The sequence below is a fragment of the Mus pahari genome, chromosome 1 (assembly GCF_900095145.1).
Source record: "Mus pahari chromosome 1, PAHARI_EIJ_v1.1, whole genome shotgun sequence".
In the NCBI taxonomy this organism is placed as follows: domain Eukaryota; kingdom Metazoa; phylum Chordata; class Mammalia; order Rodentia; family Muridae; genus Mus; species Mus pahari.
Genome location: NC_034590.1, coordinates 77,098,638 through 77,121,709, shown reverse-complemented (window position 1 = coordinate 77,121,709; position 23,072 = coordinate 77,098,638). Strand labels below are relative to the sequence as shown.

The following is a 23,072-nucleotide window of genomic DNA, read 5'->3' as shown; positions in this document are numbered from 1 at the left end:
ATGTTCCAAAGTCCTTGGGAACAGGAACGACATGCTTCTTCTCTTAAAGGTCATCTCATTTTCTATAGGATTGACAACTACCACTGGGGCTGAACAGGGATAACAAACACACACCTTGAGCCTAAGGGTGGGCTGTTTCTAAACGCCAGTATGACAGGTTTCATGAAGATGTGGTGCCATAGATGGTGTCTTTTTTGGGTGGAGGTCTTGCAATGTATCCTGATAGTTGATCAGGCTCGGCTATTAGAAGAACAGTCAAGGAATGGAGCAAAGCTTTTGTGTGTCCAAGAGGGACATAACTGCCTATTAAGATTCCAGCAGGAGTAGTATCTGCATAAAGGGATGTTGGGTCTATACAAGAACACTGACCAAACAGGTTCCTGTTAAACCCCTCATATCTGTCCCTGGAGATCTAAGGTGCTTACTCTTTTTTTTTTTTTAATTGCTTAACTTATTTACTTTTTATGTGTATGAATGTTCTTTCTGCACGTTCGTCAGTGCACTACATGTGTGTCTGGTGCCCTTACAGGTCAGAAGAGGGTGTCAAGATCCCCGGGAACTGGAGTTACAGACAGTCGTGAGCTGCTATGCAGGTTCTGAGAATAGAACCAAGGTCTTCTGCAAGAGTGAATGGTCTTAACCACTGAGCCACCTCTCCAGCTCCCAAGTGTTTACTCTGGATAAGTTCCTCCTGCACAGAAAGCTTGAAATTGAAGGCAAACAAAAAATAAAATGGCTTTTTACATCTTGTAGTACACTGCATTTTTAGTTAGCGATAAATCTATCAGGAGTACTTAGGTCTCCAAAAAGAAACCTGTATTTGTGAAAAACCTCAGACTATGCAACTTCCCCTTGTTGTTTTGCTAAGGAAAAGAAATGAAGAAAACTTGGATTCATTACTCTTGGCTGAGGATCCTTCTCAACTCTGCCTTAATGGAATCATCACTTGTCCAATGTGGGCCAAGAGCATCACCTCTATTGTAGCCAGGAGTCATGAGTTATAAAGGAGCATGCATAACAGAAAAGGAAGGGGGAAGCACACAAACCAGGAAAGAAGAAAGGAATCAATGAAAAGAAAGAGAAGAAAGAGGGAGGGAAAGAGAGGGGGAGAGGCGGGGAGAAAGGGGAGAGGCGGAAGAGGGAGAAAAGGAGAGAGGGGGAGAGAAAAATAAATCATCCAAACAACCAGGATGGAGTTCTCCCCATCTATGTCTAAAAGCAGAGCCTTCCTGTTAGTCCATGCCCTAGTTCAAACTGAGTTTCTGTCGTTTGTAACCACAAGCCTTGCTAATGCATCTGTCTCAGCATGATCACTGAAGTTTACTGGGAAAACAGACTTACAGGAAGGAATTCCTGCAATTTGCAATATAATACTGAATTACAAAGGAATTGAGTTTTGCTAGATTTGCTAGATTTGCTTGCACTGGTAATTTTTAAAACCAGGCAGTCAGTTCTAAGACCACTGTGGTTAAAACCAGGATTATCATATGAAGAGCTGATGTGTGGCTCTGGGCGTGTCTATGTGAGATGTACTGGGATTAAAGGGGCAGTGAGTCCCCTTTGTGTGTAGAAAGGCTGGCTTTCTATCCACCACCTGTCTGCCTCCAGGAAGGTGAAGACAGAGATGAATACAAGAATAAACTGACCCAGAGGCATGTACTAGGGTGGAGTGGGATAAGAAAAACAGAAACTAAAGACCAATAGATACAGGTGAAATGGGAGATGCACAATGATAAGTAAATAAGAATATAAGCCTACCTATTAAAGCCTATATTGAAAGAGCTTGCATGTCCTGCACAGCTGAACACATGGGCAGGTATGGGAGCTCTGAGACTCAAAGCTGCAGGTTCTCTGGGCCCCACCCATCCACTGAACTTCAAGGCAGAGGAACCCTAATATGTTACGGGGGCTTCCACATTCATTCTGAGAGTTCCTACTGCCCCCTCCTCAGCTGTCAGAGGACAGACCAGGTAGTTTTAGGAGCCAGGCTGCCATCTCAAGCAAGTCACCTCATCTCAGATACCCAGTTCATTCAGTAAATGTGATTGTCCACAGAGCAGTGAGGGCCACCTAGGTAGTCAGCATACATAAAAATGTGTGGGAATAAAAGTACAGAATGCTTTTTAAAGCAGGAAGCTTTCCTAACTCCTCAGCATTATAAACAGCCTTTGAATGCTCAGAAGAATATGGAAATCATTTAAATGGCTTTGTCTAACTAAGCCCAGAGACCAAGGTTCAGTTAGAGACTGTTAATTCCCACTCCTGAAAGTTTTAATTAACTCCCCCACTTTGTTCAAGAGAACAAGAGGCAGTATTTCTGATCAGGACATTTAAGAAGTATCTATAAAGATCCGTACAAGCCACAGGAACAATAACCAAATGTTTTCAGGCTGGAAAGGAACATAAGAAAGGCCTGAATGACCACCCAGAATGCACTGCAGGCCAAGGACTGGAGTCATGCCTCTGGCACACACAGCTGAAGACATGTTCACTTTTCCACTGCCCTGAGAAGGTGCCTGTGGTTTGGGCCAGATCTTCATGGCCACAGTTTTTTCCTCTTAACAAACATTTTGCTGTGCACTCTAAGCCCTCTGTGCTACATACATGTTTATAACAATACAGTAAGAGTTTCAGTAGTCACAAAAGCTGAAATGTGAAGGGCTAGGGGATGGCTCGGAGGGTAAACTGAGCTTTTTATGAAAGCATGATGGCCTCGGTTCAAATCCCCAGGACTCATCTAAAAAGCCAGGCAAGACTGAGCACATGCCTACAACTCAAGGTCCGGGAAGCAGGAGTGGAGTGGAGACAGGAGAATTGTTGGACTTTGCTGGCCATCAGCCTAGCCAAAATTCCATGAGCTCCAGGTTCAGTGAGACGTATTACCTCAAAGGAATAAGGTGGAGAACTAAGAGACAGAATGGCATCTAACAATATCATCTTCTGGCCTCTAGGTGCACAGACATACACACTTCAAAAACAATCAGAGTTTTACTTCTGCTTCAATCTAGACTAGACCAGCTAAAATCACTCCGCCACCACAACCCCCTTACCCCCGACCCAGCAGCCTCTTCAAAGCCATCACTAACTATAGTGGGTTATTAGATTCTATGATGTTTGCTTGTCCCTAGCCTGCCCCCTCTACTGGATCCTGACCAAGGGATCCAGCTAGCTATGCACAGCCCTTTATGGAGTTTTGGATGGAATTTGAGTGTTTGATACCATGGCTGGAGTGAAACAGAATCCCAAAGACATGACTGTTATAGCCTGTCCGGTATCTACTGGGAGAGCACAGCCTTCATTTAATACATGCTCTGGTCCATTCTCAGGGATGCTGGGTAAGAACAGTTCCGCATCATTCCTTGGTTGGCACATCCAAGAGACTACCATCAGTGCTGTACTTGACTGAATTTAGTGACAGAGTTGGTTCCAGATCAAATGGAGCAAGGCAGATGCCATATTAGGTATCATTGGTCTGTAGGAAAACACTCAAGAGTATGGGAAAACCCTAAGACAGGCCAGACCCTCAACAGCTCTGGCCATCACATCTCTGTCAGAGTCAAGAACTGCTTTCCAAAGCTACTTCTTTAAGGTTGTCAGAGTACATCTGTCCTCCTGTCTTGACATAAAGTATCAAGGTCTCAGGCTGAGCAAGCTGGAGCCCCATTTCCTTCAGTGCTTCCTATAAGTCCTGAATTGTAGTTCCAAGATCCTTGTTATAGAGCATACACTGCTCCAACTGATCACACTATGTTTACTTATATCGAAGCACTTTACCTGTAAATATACTGACATTCTGAGTACACTGGGCAGTACCTTTTTTTAAAAAAGTATTTATTGTGACAAAATCTTGCTGTATAGTCCTAATCTGGCCTTGAATTTATGATCTTCCTGCTTCATAATCCTGAGGGCTGAAATTCAAAGCATGTATTTCTATGCCCGATTCTTTCTTCATTAACCACTTAGATAACATGTGCTTTAAGAAAAATGTCAAAGTAAAAGAACGAAGTTATTACTTCCAGGCTGCCTAGACAGAAGAGCACGCCAAATCCTAAAGGTCAAGCAAGCATCAATGAGTCCCAATGCTTCAGGGCTTCAGGAAAAATGTCAGAGCCACTAAAACTATAGCTGAATCTCAAACGCTACACTGTAATGGTTAATGCCATTAACTTGACAGGGTCTAGAATCATGTTGGTGACAGATTTCTGTCATATCTGTGAGGGATTTCTAGATTGTGTTAACTGAGGGAGGAAAACCCACCCTAACCATGGGCAACACCATTCCGTGGGCTGGGGTTCAAGAGCGAAGAGAAAGGAGAAAGTGGCTTCTTCTCAGTTCTTAGAACTTGAACTCAGGTCCCTGAGCTTTCACTGAAGGGCTGATTTCCTCCTGAGCCATCTCCATAGCCCCCCAAATTTAGGCTTTCATGACTAGTCATTGAAAGCTATTGAAATACTTATTGTAATCATTATAAACTGTATTCATCTCTCTCTGCTTCCTGACTTTGGATGCAATGTGACCAGCCACCTCATTCTCCTACTGACATATCTTCCTTGACACAGTGGACAGCACCCAGCAAACTGTGAGCAAGAGAAATCCTCCCATCCTTAAATTGTCTGAAACAGGTATTTTTCTCATAAAGTAAAGAAAGGTACCAAACACAACCATTCCATGAAAGCCTTTCAAACAGCAAACACAGACCTTAGGGAATTCCTGCCTGGTATCGCAAACCTGACCAATCCCTGTCGCTTGTGAGGTCATGGAACCGAGAGGAAAGCCTACTATTGTCAATTTGCTAAACTAACACAATTCTCAACTACATCCTAAATACATATATCCTTTTATCCATAGATAAAGACTAGCTCTTGGGATTTATCAAAGCTTCTTTGCACAGCAAACCACAACTGTTCAAAAATAAAGAACTACTGACTGTGACCATCCCCAGTTGATATATTTAGAATACAACCCCTATATTACCAAGGTAACCAAACAATATGGGTACAGCCCTGCACATAGGAAAATGTCCCCCACAATTCTTGGCTTCCTGAAGGTCATAAACCTCATTTATTCCCAAGACAACTTCTACTTTCTCTACTCTTTACTATGTTACCTTTGGTACAGAGGTAAACTGCAATGTGAACATAGAATGGAAGCAGACTCTAGCTACCATCAGTCCAGCAAAGGCAATTCTAGCCTAACCCTGACCCTTCTGCCCTCCATTTGGTTGGGATTCTCATCATCCAGTGATGTAAATACCCAACTTTAGGAAATCCATCAAAGTCCACAAGTAATGAATTAAATAGCATCTTGGTTAACCAACATTTGTGTCATCATCCTTCATTCATGCACTTATTCAATGACTAAGGTATTACTGAGCATCTTAACAGGTATAATAAATACTATCAGAGAAAGTTGCCTGTGTACAGCAATAGCAAGGACATAGGAAAGAGATGAATAAATTTCTACCTTCAAAGGGCAGAAGAGACTTGGTAGAGGAGGCCCCACTTAAAGGATTAAGTCTGAGGCAATAAAGGACTTCTGGGAGAACAGTAGCACACTTGGAATGAGCTTCCCCAAGACAAACAGGCTTTCTCTGAGGACATGAGAATCACTGTCCTTCAGACACTGTCAATTCCACAAGCTCTCCAAGCAAGGGTGGAGTGAGGCTCCCAGCTCATCTTCTGGATAACATACATTCGGAGAGAAACCAAGATCTCCTCCCAATGTTATAAACATGGCTCAGCTCTGGCTACTGCTGAATATCCTTTATAGGTAGCTGGATACATAAGGAACTCAAAGCTTGGAGCTGGAGAAGTGATATACGTACATGTGTGCCAATACCATAGGAAAGGCTGTTGCTAAAACCAGGAGGAGGACGAGAGGACATTCTGAAGGCTTTCTTCATCTTGCCAGTTCCAGTAGAAAAGGTGACTCATCATTGAAAACTCCATCAGAGACAGGGCAGCATCCCTAAGTGCTGGCGTAGGGGGTGGAATGAACACTGTCTTAGCTATCTGAAGGCACCATAGATAACTGTCTGGTGCCTCTTAGACAGCTAGACCTTTATAGGAAGGACAGCAGCCCTACAAGACCCTCAAGCAGGTGAAGGTAGGGGCTGGAGTGGCAGGTTAGTCGGTAGTGGGTAGTGTGCTCACCCAGCATGTACAAGGCTCTGGGCTCGATCCCCAGGTCTTCATAAACAGGGTGTGGTGGCACATACCTGTTATCGCAGCACTTGGGAAGTAGAGGCAGGATGATCAGATGTTCAAAATCATCAATCAGTGGTTAGTTTAAGACCAGGTTGGGCTACATGAGACTTCAAAGATGAGAATAAATTCAGAAGGAAGTGGATAGAAAAGGTTGCTTTAAAAGTGCATACAACAGAGACACTGCAGAGGGGAATTTTAAAGACGGCTTCTGTCTCAAAAAAAAAAAAAAAAAAAGGAAAACCTGTTTTCTTCAAGAGCAATGGAGCAGGAAGCCACTGAGAGAAGAAACAGAAGACTAGAAAGAACTGGAGCAGAGCAAGGCCCAACAGACACTGGAATAGCCCCAGAAACAGAAGGAAGTTCAGAAGTAATAGCTGTTGAACACGGTTACACTTTGAGAAGGGAAAAAAGATGAAAGATTCATCTCAATTTGCTCCTCACCCTGTCCATGAAGTCAGTAATGACATCAGTTGAGAACAGACATGAAGGAGCTGCCGCAGAAGATGGGACAGGAGTACAAAGCTGTCAGGGAATGCCTAAGGGGGGCAGCCAGCCCATCCAACTACCGACATCTATGTTGCTACCAAGGACCTACTAGGCACTCAATCAAAGACCCTGGCAAGATGCCACTTCACATGATTCCACTAGGTGGAAGGGTCAGGGTCTCTCAATAGGAACAAGTGGACAGAAATCATGGGTACAGGTAGTCAGAGATGGCCAAATTCTGGCTTCTAAACTATACTGGGGAGCTTGGTAGGCAGGCTTATTGAGTATTTTAGCTACAAACTGTTGGTACCTGTAAAAGACTGTAAACAGCAGGAGCCCCGAAGAAACTGCACATTATTGTCTGCTGCATGGGTTTGAAAAGCCTACTCGGGATCAAGGTTGGGCAAGTGGCTCTGCAGTAAGCAGAGGCTGTCAAACGATGACACTGAACATCCCACACCTAGCATCTGTGACATGAATTCTAAGTACTTTACACATGCCAAATTATTCATTTCTATCTTACAGTTAAGGAAGTGGAGTTCTGGGGATGTTATACACATTGCCCAATGTCCCCAAAGGTGAGATATGAACGCAGGGAGTCTGGATTCATGGTCTGTGCTGTTAACCAGTAGATGTGGTCTATCATAGGAGCTGCTGGCTATATTTTTAATGGCAACTACAGTCTAAATGAATGAAAAGTAAGTTAGGTACCTGCTTGTCTGTCTGTCTTTGTAGCTCTTCTGATCCAAGTGACCACACTACTGGATCAATCATTGAGTTTGCAATGGCACAGAATAAGGTTTCATGCTTATGGCTTAAATGTGTTCACATTTTTCTAGAACTAAGGTAAACTACATGGCGCACTCAGGTGGTTCTGTTCTGTGATGATTATCCTACACACTCCAGGTGTTGAAGCCAGGCAGCAGTGTAAAGGTACTCACACCGCTGTCTGAGTTCTCTTCCTGGGAAAATGAACTCCTGCTCAGAGGGCAGTGATCTAGTCCCACAGACACTGCTGGGAGCAATCTTCAGAGACTCCTTCATAGTTATGTGGGTTGCATCTACCGATCTCAGTGCAGGACACATGGGAACTGTTGATGAGTCAGGGAGCAGACAGTGAGGGGGATGAGGGCCTCTGGGTAGTTGTAGCAGGGATTACCTAGTGCTTAGGCTTTGCCTGTTCAAAGAATGAGCTGGGGGTGAGCTCCCAGTAGCTTCTACTTATCCACCACCACTCTTGCCTGCTCCCTTCTCACTTTCTCCTTCCTGCTAACAGCATCTCAACAAAGTGCGCTTTGACTTTGTTCTGACTTCTCTTGTGCTGGTAAATGAGGGTCTGGTACCAGTTGACCCCCGATAAGCCATTACCCTCTTGTCTGAGGCCAAAGGGCAAGGCTCCTACACTGTACAGCAGCTCACCGTTCAAACAGGTATCTCTCTTCTTCTGGAACCTACCTCTTATGCATGGAAGAATCAAAGAGACAGAATTCAAAACTGTAAGGTCAGAGAAAGCTGTTCTCTGCACAAGCAGGTGAAAAGCTGGAGAGAGCGGCACACCTGGCCTACAGGGTCCCTAGGGGGACTAGGTGGTCAGTAAAGGAATGGTTGCAAACAAAGGACTGAATGGAAGCAGATAAAGAAAGTGGGGATTTTGAAGCTGAAAGCTTCAAAAATAAAAAGTAAAACTGTAAAAAATAAAAACAGAAAATATATGCTTAGGGTTACTGAAGCATGAAATGAAAGAAGTAGGTTGAAAATGGACTGGGATGAAAGCCTGAAGAACAGAGATGCTCAGGAGGCTGCATTTCCTCCTCCAGACTAAAGGTGAGTCCCAGAGGCTCATGGCCAAGTTCACACATAGTAGGAGCATCTTCTGGTTTGGGGAGATTAAAAAAATCTGTCACAAGGATTTGGTGTAAAGAAGGGAACCAATCTACCATAGAATACATCCAATACTCAATGTTTGATTTCCTGTTGTTAATGACTCTTTGGAATCCTAAAAGCAAAGGAAGTGTATTTGCTATGGGTCCTGTGAGGGGTTTCTGGAGTTGTCACCTGGGTCAGAGTCCACCAGCAAACTTTATGGGCACCAGAACTCATATCCTGTTTCTTGGAGCAGACAGACCCATCTCATTCCACCTTGTGGGAAGAACTGGTTCCTAAAGACAGAACCTTGGACAAAGGACCAATCCCAGCATCCATACCAGGTACAGATGTAGCTCCTAATATTCTAGGCACACAGTGACTTGTAGACCCTCTCAGTTAAAGGCTTCATTTTGGAAATGAGGAAACAAAGACTAAATGGTAAGTATGCTTCCCAGCTTTCTCCAGGAGGGTGGCTTTTTAAAAGCTTAGGATAGTCCAACGTTTGCCAAATGTCTAGTTGTCTCAGCATGCTCTCAGGTGGCTGGGATGCCCTACTCCCTGCAAAGCAGAGGTTGAACACAGGCAGGATTTCTGTTGCACTCTGAACCGATCATTCTCTGCATATTTGGCAGAACTGATGAAGGGACAGGACAGAGAAAATGGTTCAAGACCAGGCTGCCCAACCACTAAGATACCAGCACTCACTCATTCTTGGGCTTAGCTAAATGAAGGCTGTCACTAGCTGACTCCTATCAGCCATCCAACTCTCTAATCATGTCTCATCTGCCTCGCTTTCCCAACACAACAACACAACTTACCATACACCACATCACAGTTAAAACGATCTTCCCAAAATACAAGTCAGACCTCCTGCTAGATCCCATGTTGCCTCCTCATTACAAACCCCGTCATTACAAACCGCTGTCACCCATGGCCTCTACATGGCCATCGCTATTCTGTGTAATCTGGCATTCGCCTGCCTCTACCCACCATGCCTGAGTCCAGCAACAATGGTTTTCTCTGTGTTGAAACCCTCCAGACGCTCCTGCCTTGGGACCTTTGCACAGCACCACCCACTTTTGCTTTGGCCAGGAATGTTTCTCATGCCATTTTCCACCTGACTCCATACTACTGCTCTTTTAGGTTTCTGTGAAGTGCCATTTCCTCAAAGAGGGTTCCTGACCCTCTTCTTCAATCACCAACAGTTCTCCTGAGCCTTCCTTACTGCACTCTTGTAATCCAATGCTTATTTCCTGGGTCTGTGTGACCTCCATTCCCCACTAAGGTGGAGGAAATTCATTCAGCGCTGCCCACTGCTGTACACACAGTACCAGGAGCTCAGTATTTGCTTAGGAAACACTGCGGCTGCAAAGAATAAATACAAAAAGCCAGCCATCCATCCCAGTGCCTGGGAGCTGGACAGTGAAGATCTGTGTGTCCCTTCCAAGCAGGACACTTCCTGTCCTTCCTTCTACAGTTACAATGTCAAGCCTCTTATCTGTCGGGTGCTGTTGCCCTTCCTCCCTTTCAAACAAGCATATTCAGCCTAGAATCCCTCAGTGTGAAATGAGTGTGAACCCATCCTAAAAGAGGACACTGGAGCTCTGAGGACAGTGCCACCCAGCCCCCAGGGATCTTTCAGCCTTCACTCACATGCCACACAAATGCCTATGCCCCAAAGAACTGGCACCAGCAACTTGCAAACAAAATCCTGGGCTGCAGACCACTACAGAGAGAACTACGCTGGAGCTTTCTTCCGGAAACACAGAGGCTCACCGGGCTGGCAACAAATATACCCCTGCTCCGGATACCATTGGGGCTGAGAATGACTTAAATGACTTCCGAACTCAGACATTTAAGACAGCAGCAGCTTCCTCCTCTCTGTGTCCTGGAACCCAAAGGCTGAGGACAGAATTTCCTGGTCACAGCGTATGGAGTGCTTAGGAGCCAAAGTATAAATAACCTAAGTTTCCTCCCTCCATGCTAGCCTTTCAGTACAGAAGCTCATTCACTAGGCTGTCAGGGCAGAAACAAAGGCAGCCGCCTGGTTTCTCCCTTGGTGTCTATAATTAGATTCTCATGAAGAACTTGGCCACAATAGGGTTCGCTGGATAAATACCTCCCCTATTACACACACACACACACACACACACACACACACACTGCCAAAACACCCCAAAGTGTCTCTCCCCTTACTCATCTCCAGAGAGACCCAGACAAAGCAGCCCGTCACTTACCCTCTTCAGCCACAAGAAATGCTTGTAAACATCAATGTCCCCATCCATGCTGGGTACCCATGTCAGCAGTTAGAGTCCTTGGTTGAGAAAAAGTCCTCTTTTCTGGCTGGAGCTCAAGCCCTCTCCTCCTCCCTGCCTCTGCCCCCTCCCCCGCAGGAACAGCAAGCTGTGTTCCAGTTTCCCCACTTCCCTGGCCTGGGTCCTGTAGCCTTTCTTTCCCTCAACTCAGATACAGAAGACTCAGACTTGACGGTGCTGCTCCAGGGTCCTCCCCCACCGCCCCCACAGGCAGGCAGGCAGGCAGGCAGACAGGCAGGCACACAGACACATGGACACACACACACAGACCAGGACCGACTTCAGTCCTTCAGAGCAATAAAACCTCATCAAAACAGGGAGGCAGAAGTTGTAAACACATATACTCTTGAACGCATACACTCACTCACACGTGGGCAATGGGAACCTTCTTAGTGATAATACCAGAGCCTGCCAGAGAGAAACAGTCCGGAAGAAAATGCCTTGTCTGGCTTCCCCTTTCTGGAGTGGCTGGAACTCATTACTGAGAGCCCCCGATTTCCTGTCTCTACTTCACTCTGCATTTACCCACAGGCTCCCAGCTGCTCTCAGTTTATTTGGGACTTGGGAGACAACTAAAAATAAGCACCACTCCCTGAGGAGCTTGCTGGTTCCCACACACAGACAGACACACAGACACACACAGGCACACACCGAGAGCGAGCAAGAGACAGAGAGAGACAAACACAGAGACAGAGAGCGGGAGAGGGACCCCCTCTTTGAAGCCCACACCTACCCTTCTTACAGATGGGCCATAGGTTGTGCCCCAATGAAAGCCTGGGTTTCCAAAAAGGACAGACTTAAAACCAGCTCCTGTCCCAGTTCTGGGCTCAGAGATGTGCCAGGCCTAGGCAGGGTGACTGCTGTCGTCTGTACTGCTGGCATTATCCACCAGAGAACAACTGCTACAACCTCAAGACCTTTACTACTGGCTCCCTCAGGGAGTGCTGCTCTGGGCTGTGAGCCACCACTGCCAGGGTCCTCCAGGTCACATACCACACCAGGGATTACTGCCTCAGTCCCGGGCTGCTCTTTTCCCTTCCGTAGGACCTGCTTCACAGAGCAGGGAGAAAGGAAGGGTGAGTTTCCATGAGACTTGGGGAGTGGCTCCAGGTAAGAAAGAGCCCTGGAAAGCATAGAGTGGGTCACATGCTGGCTCTCCAGCGTGCCCCTTTAAGACTCCCCAGATGCCACACCCCCTCTCCTCATAGTTTGACATCTTCTTTGAGAGCTCCCCCTAACACAGCTTTTCTCCCTTGCCCAACCCTTAATGTGTGGCCTTTGGCTATGACTGATTATGAAAGTGATCTTTGATGTGGGTGTAGTGGGAATGGTGGTTACATGCAAAGGCTCTGCACTCAGCTGTCTGTAGTGGATGACTTGCAGACACATATCATGTGACTGCCAAGGCCCTCCTGTGTCTTTCCTGGAAATCCCAGCATAAAGCAAAGACTCCACTGGTTGTCAACAGCCCCCTCAACATGACATCAATGTTCACTACAGCCCACAAGCCAAGCCAGAAAAGACGGCACAAATCAGGCTAGCAGCAAAGCCCCAGATCAGAGGCAGGGGAGGAGGGCTCTAGAAGGCAGCTGGCACCAAGGGAGGAGTAAATTCCTGCAGACACACCCAGATCAGAGGGCAGAGGAAAAGGCAGGCTCACTGCCCTGTCATGATCTCTGGATCCCTCCCCTTACCCTGGCCTAGTTTCAGTGTGGTCTAAGAGCCATTGCCTCCACCCAGTGTTTCCCCAACTAGACCTCAGTGCAATGTGTGAAGAATACAGAGAAGGGAAGATTCTATACACATATACATACATACATACACACACAAACACATACACAGATATATATACGGAGGGGGGGAGAGAGAGAGAGACAGAGAGAGACAGAGACAGACAGAGTGTGTGTTTAGGAACCTGGGAAAGTCAAATGAAAAAATGCATTAGGTAAGCAAACACTTGCTCCACACCAAGACAAATGAAATGTACTTCCTACCCGGAGTAGGATAAAGAATTATCTTTCACGGTATATAATAGAGGTGTGCAGAGGCTGGAGAGCTGATCTGGAGTGATTCCCACTCCCTGAGGATAAGGGAAAATTGTGCTTTCCACAGAGGGGCTTAGTGCTAGAGTCAGGAATGAAGCTATAAGAAGTTACTTCTCATTAACACTAACTTACCTCCTGGGAGAGGTAGCTCAGATGCAGCAGGACAGACGGCATCCCCTGACTACCCTTCCTCAGCTCCTTCCTGATACATCCCAACCCTCCCATTGCTGGCTAGAGTGTCCCTCCCCAGACCCTAGGGACTTGCCATGGCAAACCACAGCTGATGGTGTATAAGACACCACACTGTGCCAAGTGCATCTTATTTCTGACTAATTTTTTTTAACTTCATGCCAAGTACAATTCTTGTTACACAGAAAGGATTTAAGCATTCTCAGAATGAAAGAAGGAGGCTTAAAACAAAGAGCTTAGCAAAAAACTAATATTCTACTTAGAAAGCAATAAGGGTGTAATTGCCTCTTTGCCTAGTAATTCAACTGGTGTCTGATGGACTAGGGGCAGGTGGAGAGGAAAGGAGAGAGAGAAAGCAGGGGAGCTCGGTTAAACTCCTGGCACTGTGATATGCCCCAAACAGCAGCTCTTGTCTGAATCTAATTGTTTTGGCATGATTTTTACTTATTTCATTTCAACCCCCGAATCCTCAAAACTCACACTCCAAAGGACCCAGAGCAGAGCATGCACAGGGGGCTGGCAGGAAGGACGGGTTGGGGAAAAGCGAGATGGTTGAACAGGAACTTTAGGTTGAACCCAGTTACCCCACACCCACCTCAAAGGTCATCCTGGTCAGGGGCGACTTCTTGGTGGTCCACAGATTTTAATAAATCGGATAAGCCCACAAGTACGTTCATAATATTCACTACACACACACATACACACACACACACACACACACACACAAAAAGCTTCAACTCTCTGTGGTTCTCTAAGTCTAAAGCTGGTTTTCATCATAGTTCATAGTAACAAAACAGTCCATGAGTGGCAGGCATAGACACAGACACACACACATACACACACACACACACACACACACCCCTTAAGGGGGACAGCCTGGCTTCATCTGGCCTGGCTTGGGAATGGCTGCCCTTGACATGTCAGTGAGGTAGGGGTAGCATTCATGATCCCACTGTACTGCTCCTTCAGGGGGATGCAGGAAGTGTCAGGACAAGAGACAAATTCTATCACACTTGACTGCTATCTGTAGCATGAAAGTAGTCACAGACACGGCTAAACTAACCTGTGACTGAGCTTTCCTTAAACCTCATTTATAAATGCAGAAAACTTTAATTTTTTTATCATTCCACATCATAAAATATTCTTGTGGGTTTTGATCAGTTATTAAAATGTGAAAATCACTCTTAGCTGATCCAAGGGCATAATAAACAGGCAATAGGCCAAATACAGGCCAAAGCTCACAAGCCTCTGGGACCGTACTAAGCTTCCCCATCTATAATGAGCTGCCTGGGTTGGAGGGGCTTGTAGTGAAAATGCCAAGTTGGACCAGTGGTGTAGAAATGGAGTCTGGATTTAATTGCACATTGCTAAGAAGTTTCCAGGGAGACACTTACATGGCTGGTCCCAGGACCACACCTGAAGTAGTACAAAATAAGAAACCCACTTCCAGAAGTTTCTCAAAAAAGCCAGAAGTGAGAGAAGGCATCCTGTGGCTGGCTGCAGCGGTGCTGAAGGGGCAGAAGGCCCCGGGGCAGTCTATCTCACAGGCCTTGTTTGTGGGCTGAGGGTAAGTGGGTGACTACGTGCTTACACCCCAAGTCAAGGTAATCTGGCAACACCCCCTACCTCGTCCCCTGGGCCTGAAGCAGGAAATTCAGAGGGAAAGATTTATTTGCCATTTCACCAGTGTTTGCACATTCTTGGCCATTTATAAACACTGGTTCCTGCGGGCTGGAATAGTCTCTCTGGTCAGGTCCTGAAAGGATCCAGATTGCCAGAATTTACTTGCTTAGTTAGGGAGGCGGGGGAAGCAATAAAAACCCAAGGGGAAAAAAAAAGTAATACCGCTAAATCTGCAGTAACTGAGAGTCCCTCAATGTTAGCTGTGATGCCAGGAACATTGTGTACACAACCCCCAAGGCACGAGACAGACACCATGTGGCCCAGGAAACGCCTCCTGGAATGTGAAGAACCATCCTCTTGGGCCACAGCAAAAAGGTCAAGGAGCCTGGAGAGGTGTTCTTGCCACTAACAAAGGAAAGGTCAAATCTATGCTCCAAAGCGCAGGCCTCAGGCAGCCCCTCTCTCCTTCCCAGCTCCACAATGGACCCTGCCCTGCCAGCTATTTGTCCACTGTTTCCTAAAGAAAATGAGAAAGGACTCTTGTTTTTGACAGACCCAGATGCACTGCTCAGCAGCCTTACAGGAGGAAGAAAAGAAAAAAAAAAAAAGAAACTCAAACTATTTTCTCTTAAAAACCTACTACCTGATTTCTGGTCCTTGGCCTTTAGACATTCTAGCGTTTGTCACTGCCTGCCACCTACTGGCTTCTCGGAGTACTGCACATGGATAAAGTATCACCACTGCACACTGTCCACCAGGCCCTTCAGCGACTGGGGTTGGAGCACACTGATCCCTACTTATTTCTGAGAGCTTACTGAACCGCACACTACACCTGCCTGCCATTGGATTGGTATGAAACACATCCCAGAAATTAGCTGCACCTTTTCTGTTCTACAAAACTAAGTATCCTCCTAGCCGTGTGTCTGTGTGTGTCTATGTCTGTGTGTGTGTGTGTGTGTGTGTCTGTGTCTGTGTCTGTGTCTGTGTGTGTACACTGACAATCAAGCCCAAGACCGCCTACATTCTAAGCATGCACACTACTATGAAGCTATAATCCACTGAACGGCATCCCAATCTTCTCTTTTTTTAAAAAACCCAGAGGAAAGGTTTCCCTACAAATCTCCAGCCTGTAGTTGTGTACAATGTACAAAACAAAACAATGTAAAAATGTCCAACATACACATACCCAGGCCTGTATTTTGCCCCTGCTGGAGAACAGTGGCAGAGAAATGAATCCCATGGCTAGAGAAACCCAAGCTCATGTTTGTTATAACCCATGAGACAGCTTTCTCTCCTACCTCTCCTGAACCACCTCTAGCTTTCCAATATGGAAAACAGATTTGCTTTTTTGGCCAAGTGAAGAACTGCAAAGTGAATGTGGCAAAGAGAAAAGCTTTCGGCTTTGTCTGAAGAGCTGCACCGGAAGGAGGCACCATCAGTGACAAGACAAAAGCAGGCCCCTTCCACGGTCTTTCTCTTTGTTGGAAGACTAGCTCGAAAGCTATGTGAGGGGCCTGCATTGATGGGTTTAAGATTTCAGAGGTGCATACATACCCTACATGGGGCCTCCCAGAACGCACAGCTGAGGCAGGTCTTTGCACGGTTCTTAAGATACAGGCCTCAGTTGAGGCTCCCTAAACTGTCTCCACTAAGAAGTGTGGACTAAGACCAAGGCTGTTATTTTAAGGAAGGCCTATTACCCTAGTCCACAGAGTAAAACTAAAACACTGGACAAAATGCTTATCCACGAGGCTGGAAACACAGCTCAGCTGGTAAAGTGTTTGGCATACAAAACCTAGCATACCCACCACCACATAACCCTGAAATGGTGACATGGGCCTATACCCTAGCACTAGAGAGGCAGAAGCGTGAGGGACAAAACTTTAAGCAAATTTGTAGCTGTGCAGTGAGGTGACGGTCTAGCCCGAACATGAAACCCTTTTCCATAATGCATACATACATTGCATGTAGAAAGGGAAGGGGAGGGGAGAGGAGGGAAGGAGAGGGGAGGGGGAGAAAGGGGAGAGAGGAGGAACTAAACTAGCTAGGCCAGATCTTGTAGATACCAAAACTAAACTGATATCACTTCCAGTAGGAAACTGAGTCTCGGGGTACAGAAGAAGACGAAGCATTGGCCTTTTAAAGTCTTTCCACCTTGCCTTGGTTCAGCTTGCATTGCATTCCTTGGCTAACTGACCTGGACACCTGCTGCATTACAAAGGAAAGCTTGGACTCCCGGGGTGGGGACTGGGAATGTGCATGTGCTCCAGTTCCTAAGAGAACAGCAGCTTCTTGGAGCAAGCATCTGTGCCAACCACTGGCTCACATCCTACACTCCTGCCTTGACTTGCCCTCCCTTTGCTGTTGCCGGGCTCCCCTGCCCCTTCTCTGACTCCATCTTGAACTTTCACCAAGGATCTCCCTGGCCCATATCCACAGAATCCAACAGCAGGCTACACCAGCTGCTGGCAGAGAGGGGTGTAAACAGAATGTTAGAGGAACACCCAGAGCTGCTCCATCTTGAGACTGCTAGCTCTGGGGCTCACATCAGCTCTACACTAGCAAATGTGTCTCCTCCCCTAGTCGAACATTCCACTCTAGATGGCTAATCTCTTTAGAAGGCTCCACACACAGCCAAGCTGACCACATCAAGAAAACTACCCAGGCAACCAAGCAGGTATGGAAAAGTAGACACGCCCCTTGCAGACCACATGAAAGCCCTCTTGAGGTGCAGCCAGAAGATTCAGAAGCATATCTAGTGGTACCAGGCCTTTCTTGCCTGTGCTACCTACCAGGCCTCTAAGAAACACCTCTCTCTTTTCTTGGCTTCAGGTGTGAAGCTCTTATATCTCTACCCTTCGGAAGATCATCAACTTGCACATCACCACAGCACAAAGAAAAGGAAGCTGCCCTATCTGGAAGCCAACACAAATTCAATCACAAGACAGACTGCTCCAGACTTCCAGGGGTTTCTGGTTGCATCCTCTATGAGCAGCTTCACGCTGTCCATCAAACATAAAGGACAAAAGTCCTATCTCCTGAAGGTAACATTTCTGCTACCTACAGGATAGAACTGAAGCACATCACTGAATCCCCGTTGTGGGCTGCCTCAGCATGCCTTGGACTCCAAGAAATTGTGCAAAGGCCTTGTCAATCCACTCTCCATGAGTAGACCCAGAATTCAGACATAGACACCAAGGAAATCGCAACCTCTTGTTCCTTGTTTCACTGATCCCGGATCAGAGCCCTACATATGCCCTTCTAAGCCTGGAGCCCGCTTCTCAGCCCATGCATTGCCAAGGGGCAGGGCAAGGGTCTAGAACTTATGACTCAGCAGTGATTTGTCGCTGGCAGATCTGTTGCTCTTTGCGACATCCCGGCAGAATATGACCAAGATTCCTGCAGGCTATGTTGCTACAGCAGTGTTTCAGCCCTACAGGAACAAGCCCTGTACTCAGACACACGCAGCCATCAACTCTGATGCGGCAGGACCAGGAGTGCTCCCTCCTCTAAGAAATAAAGAAAAGGCAGGCCCAGTACTAGTCAATTTGTCCTCTTCTAATCAGCAGCCATGCCCCCACACCCAAAGCTACATCTCTACCAAGCCCTTTATCTTAGGGACCCTATGGTATCTGACACTTTAGCATCCCTGAAAAACAGCAGCAGCAGGAGAGCAAACTTCTCATGGCACAACCCTTCCTCTCTGGCCAGAGCTCAGTAATTCTTAGCAGGGGTCCTGTAATACCATAACACAAGGGTAGCTAGTCCACAGCTCTGCTGAAAAGCTTTATGTTTGGACTAGGAAGACAGCTCAGTGAGGGAAAGCACTTTCCCTGTGTGCAAGACTGATGACCTTAGTTCAGACCATCAGAACCCATGTACAAGCTAGATGTGGAAGCTAGATATGGGATGCATCTCTAATCACAGCATGTCTATGATGAGATGGGAGGGGGAGGGGGAGGCAGGAAAAACAGGAGAATCCCTTGTTTCATTGGCTTCCCAAGGGTATTATCCTGGGGTATCAACCAGTAAAAAACAAGAAAGACTCTGTATTAGAAACAAGGCTGAAAGTGAAAACCAGCACCCAAGGTTATTCCCTGACCTCCACATGCATGTTGGAACACATGAAGGGACACACATACACCATACATGCTGTGGCATGCACACACACACACATAGGCATGCGTGCGCGAACACACACACACACACACACACACACACACACACACCATACATGCTGTGGCATGCACACACGCGCACACACACACACACACCATACATGTTGTGGCATGCACACACGCACACATAGGCATGCGTGCGCGAACACACACACACACCATACATGCTGTGGCATGTACACACTCTCACACATGAACAGGCATACACACACAAAGAAATATCGTTGTTTTAAAGTTCTACATTTCTACTTCATTGGCACCTAGTATTTTATGCACCTGGAGGACTTAGCTCTAGCACTATTTAGCAGGTCAGTCCTGGAGGACTTAGCTCTAGCACTATTTAGCAGGTCAGTAAGATGCTTTGCCTTGGAGATTTGAGGTCTTGTTTTGTTGTTTTGATGGAGGAGAGGGAGGGGGTGGGGTTTAGTTGAGAAAGTGTTTGCTAGTACTATCCAGGTATGAGTTCAACACTCAGCATCACATAAAATTAGGTACACACCTAGTAAGAGCCTAAATCAAAAATAAAATATAAGAAGAAAACATAGAAATGACTTGTTGAACGCATGTGTGTTCAAGACATTTTGGGATGTTTCCCTAGGGACCGTTCTTTCCCTCCACTCTTTTCTTTTCTGACAAGTAGCCACCTTCTGCAAGCTTGGCCCCAGCTCACCTTGGACTACTTAGACGAACTGAAGTCAACGTAGGGTAAACTTTGCTTGTCTGAAATGCTTTGGAATGGTAATATTTTAATTGTTTTTGGTTTTGCTTTTTTTAAAAAAAATATTACTATCATCATCATCATCACCACCACCACCACCATCATCATCATTATCATTTACATACCTAATCAAGAAATGTAAAATAAAATTTCAAAAACTCTGAAATTCAAAATTCTCCAATTCTGAAATTGTTAGATGTCTTGATGAAGGGTACCCAACTTGTTCTTGGTCTAATGCCCTATTACTCTTTCCCAGCCTCCTCCGATGCCCTAGTAGCATCTTGGCCACCAGACCAATAGGAAGAATGCTGGAGGATTTCAGAAAAAACATCTCTCCCCTTAATTAAAAATAAATAAAAAACAGACATACTGATCGAAAGAAACTGATCGACTCTGGATAGAGCTGTATTGCCATGCCGGAGCTTCGTCAGCCATTAAAGGACACGCCTGAGGAAAATCCAGCCCCAGCAGATGATAAGACAGAAAGAAATATGGGAGGAGCCAGAGCCTTTGAAGTCATCTAGAGCCAGTGTTTTCACATGGGCATGCCCAGCCTCTCTGTAGGTTTCTAGTGAGCTAAACCCTACTGTTGACACTGCTTTCTTGGAGAAAGTACCCCAACAGATAGCGATGTTCTATGGCAGAGTTGGACAGTCTCAGGCTAACGTTCCAACAAAACAGGAACTTTGAGGTATGTGGCAGAACCAGTCTGCCTGCGTCAGATAATAGAACAAACACACGCATATGATGAGGCACAGGTCCCTCAAACTGCCTGTCTCCTTCCAACCCTAAAGTGTGATGACACATGACTTTTGTCCCAGCTTTCAGGAGGCAGAGGCAGGAAGCCTTCTATGAGTTCAAGACTAGCCTGGTCTACATGGAAAGGAAACATAGACCCTGTCTAAAACAAATGGAATTTTAAAATAAAATCAAGTGGAGTCCCAGTGACTAAAGCAAAGCTTCTTAAACTTCAATGAATCACTTCAACACAGTTTAATGTCTGATCTGAAATCGCTCATATTTTTCACAAGCTCCTAGCCAAACAGGCCAAAATGTGTGTGGCAAGTCTTTCACTGAGGAGCACTCTAAAGCACCAGTGACCTGTTCACTGCTCTGAATTTAGCGGCTGTACAGAGAAGACTCAGTGTGGAATGTGTGTAGAGCCAGAATGTAAACTGACTTTAGGTCAGCCAGACCTGAAAAGCAGACAGGCCTTTTCTGCTCAGAATCAAACCCTTAACATGCAGCGCTGGCTTCATGAAATGTTTATGTGAACTTCTGACCCCCGAAAAGGACACCATCCATAGGTGGCTGATGGGAATAATTACTCTAAAAGATTTATGAACGCAATAGCTTTTAGGGAAATCTATCTTAAGCAGGGGATTCCTGCAATTAGTGTAAATAATCTGTCCCTAAAAACTGTACAAACCTGAACACAAGATGCTTCCCCAAGTACCACATCAACTGAATTTGGAACATAATTGTTTTTAATATGTTTCCCCAAAACATTTTAATGAATTTTTTTCATGCTATACATTAAAAATACTGATGAATTTGAGTGAACTGTAACACAGCGGTCAAACCTACTAGATGGAGAAGTAGGTACGAGGTGATGTGAGGTTGAGTCAGGCCTTTGTAGGGCTACAAGGAAGAGACCCAGATAGTGCTAACTACAGTTTTCTAAAACCTCGTGGCTTGAAAGCACAGCACTTAGGAAAATATGCGCTCGAATAAAATAAAAAGTCATTTCAATATGGCAACACCAAGCCACCAAAGAAAACTGAGCACAAGATTTGAAGAGAGGGCAGAAGTGACCTGCCCGAGGGGTTAAGGTGGTATCAGGGTGTGGAGGAAGAACACTTTCAATTACGTTTGAACTTATCCTTTCCACCGTTAGAACATTTTACCTTCATAATTTAACTATATTAGTAAAATAATTCATATGTGACCATGTATATATGTGGAATGTTTTTCACGCAGGGTATGAAATTAAAAGCTTAGAAACTATAGAGAATACTAAGTTAATTTTTAAAAAGCTTAGACTTCTCACTAAAGAAAGACATGTACCAAAACAGCAGTGAACCTTTTTCCCTTATGAAACAGCTAAAGCCATTTTTTTTAATCTTGGTGATTATTTCTGACCTCAGGATAACATGGGCAAGACTTGCCTCAAACTAAACCAATGAAAATAAAGACAAAGAAATTCTTCTGAAAAGAGATTTGGAAAAAATGTGTCAAAGGCCTAAACATAATAACGTTTTTGGATTATGGTTGCTGGGTTTAGCCAACTGCTTAGGGCATACCTGATCATGCTCCTCCACTACTTATCTAAAATCAAGTTCAACTAGACACTGTAGATTTTAAATGATGACCCTAGTTGATCTCTGCAATTATACTTCTAGAAAATCCTAGAGCCAGAAAAGGGTAGTCACTACAGCAATGCCACATATGGTGAGAGACTTAAAATCATCTAAATGTCAGTATTAGAAAGACTGTTGCATAAACAGAGGCACAGTCATATAACATGACCAAGGGACACATGTTCACTGTAAACTGTACAGTGAAGAAGACGGACAAGAAACTGCTGAGCTATGGGCAGACAGAACTTATACTCAGAAAGAACTGTCAATGACTCCCCTGGCTGTGTGCTGGTAAGGTTCTGGAAAGAACTGTAAGGGAGCCAGCAAAAATAGGGCTCTGGAGACACATGAAAGAACTCAGAAAACAGAAAGGGATGTGTTTACGAGGGCTCTTGTGATTACATGGGGCGGCCTAGACAGTCCAAGCTACGTGCCCTATTTTAAGATCAGTTCATTTGAAACTGTTTTCTATCTTCTTACTTCCCTTTCATGTTTAAGGTCATAAACATATTCACAGGTTCTGCCCATTGCTACAAAGGCATCTGTGCGAGACCGTTATACTGCCTACTACACTGACACAGGTACATGACAAAGGCGCCAGGCAGGCAGCCTATGTAATGAAAATATTGAATAACCCACGTAATGAAGATAATGCGGGACTGTTCACTGTTGAGGAAGGCATGTGATGAGATACACTGACATATCCCTCTAGAACAGAAAGGCGGCTAGGACATCTGGAATGGAGGCTGTTTAATCATAAATGACATGATTTATGGATAAGGTTGTCTCAACTTCCAGCATCAACCTCTCCCTCCCAATTTGATGACCCTGTCCCTGTCCCTGCCTCCTACCTGTGCACATTTTCTAATTCTGAACACGTGTGCAGGGCTCTAGCATTAGAGCCCTGTATTAGAAAACTGTACCCCAGCCCTCAACCTCAGTTTGAGCTTAGGTGGCCACACTCGTGCACCCCTCTTTCATTCCCTCTCATCCTTTCTCTGGCTTCCCAGTATCATCATCATATTCTCATTCTCTCTCTCTCTCTCTCTCTCTCTCTCTCTCTCTCTCTCTCTCTCTCTCTCTCTC

General features: G+C 45.5%; 1 protein-coding gene across 4 annotated transcripts in view; it reads right to left on the bottom strand.

Annotated features, from left to right (window-relative positions):
* Nucleotides 1–23,072, bottom strand: part of Ppfibp2 (PPFIA binding protein 2) — a 147,470-nt gene that overhangs the window by 67,185 nt on the left and 57,213 nt on the right. The window contains exon 1 of one of the 4 annotated variants that reach the window (XM_029545568.1): nucleotides 10,796–10,887. The exons of 2 other annotated variants lie outside the window; for them this stretch is intronic. In XM_029545568.1, the coding sequence (XP_029401428.1) occupies nucleotides 10,796–10,843 (48 nt within the window). In that variant the 5' untranslated portion in view covers nucleotides 10,844–10,887. Of the gene's footprint in view, nucleotides 1–5,824; nucleotides 5,923–10,795; nucleotides 10,888–23,072 lie in introns of those variants that run through there. One more of the 4 variants, XM_029545560.1, reaches the window with a different exon arrangement.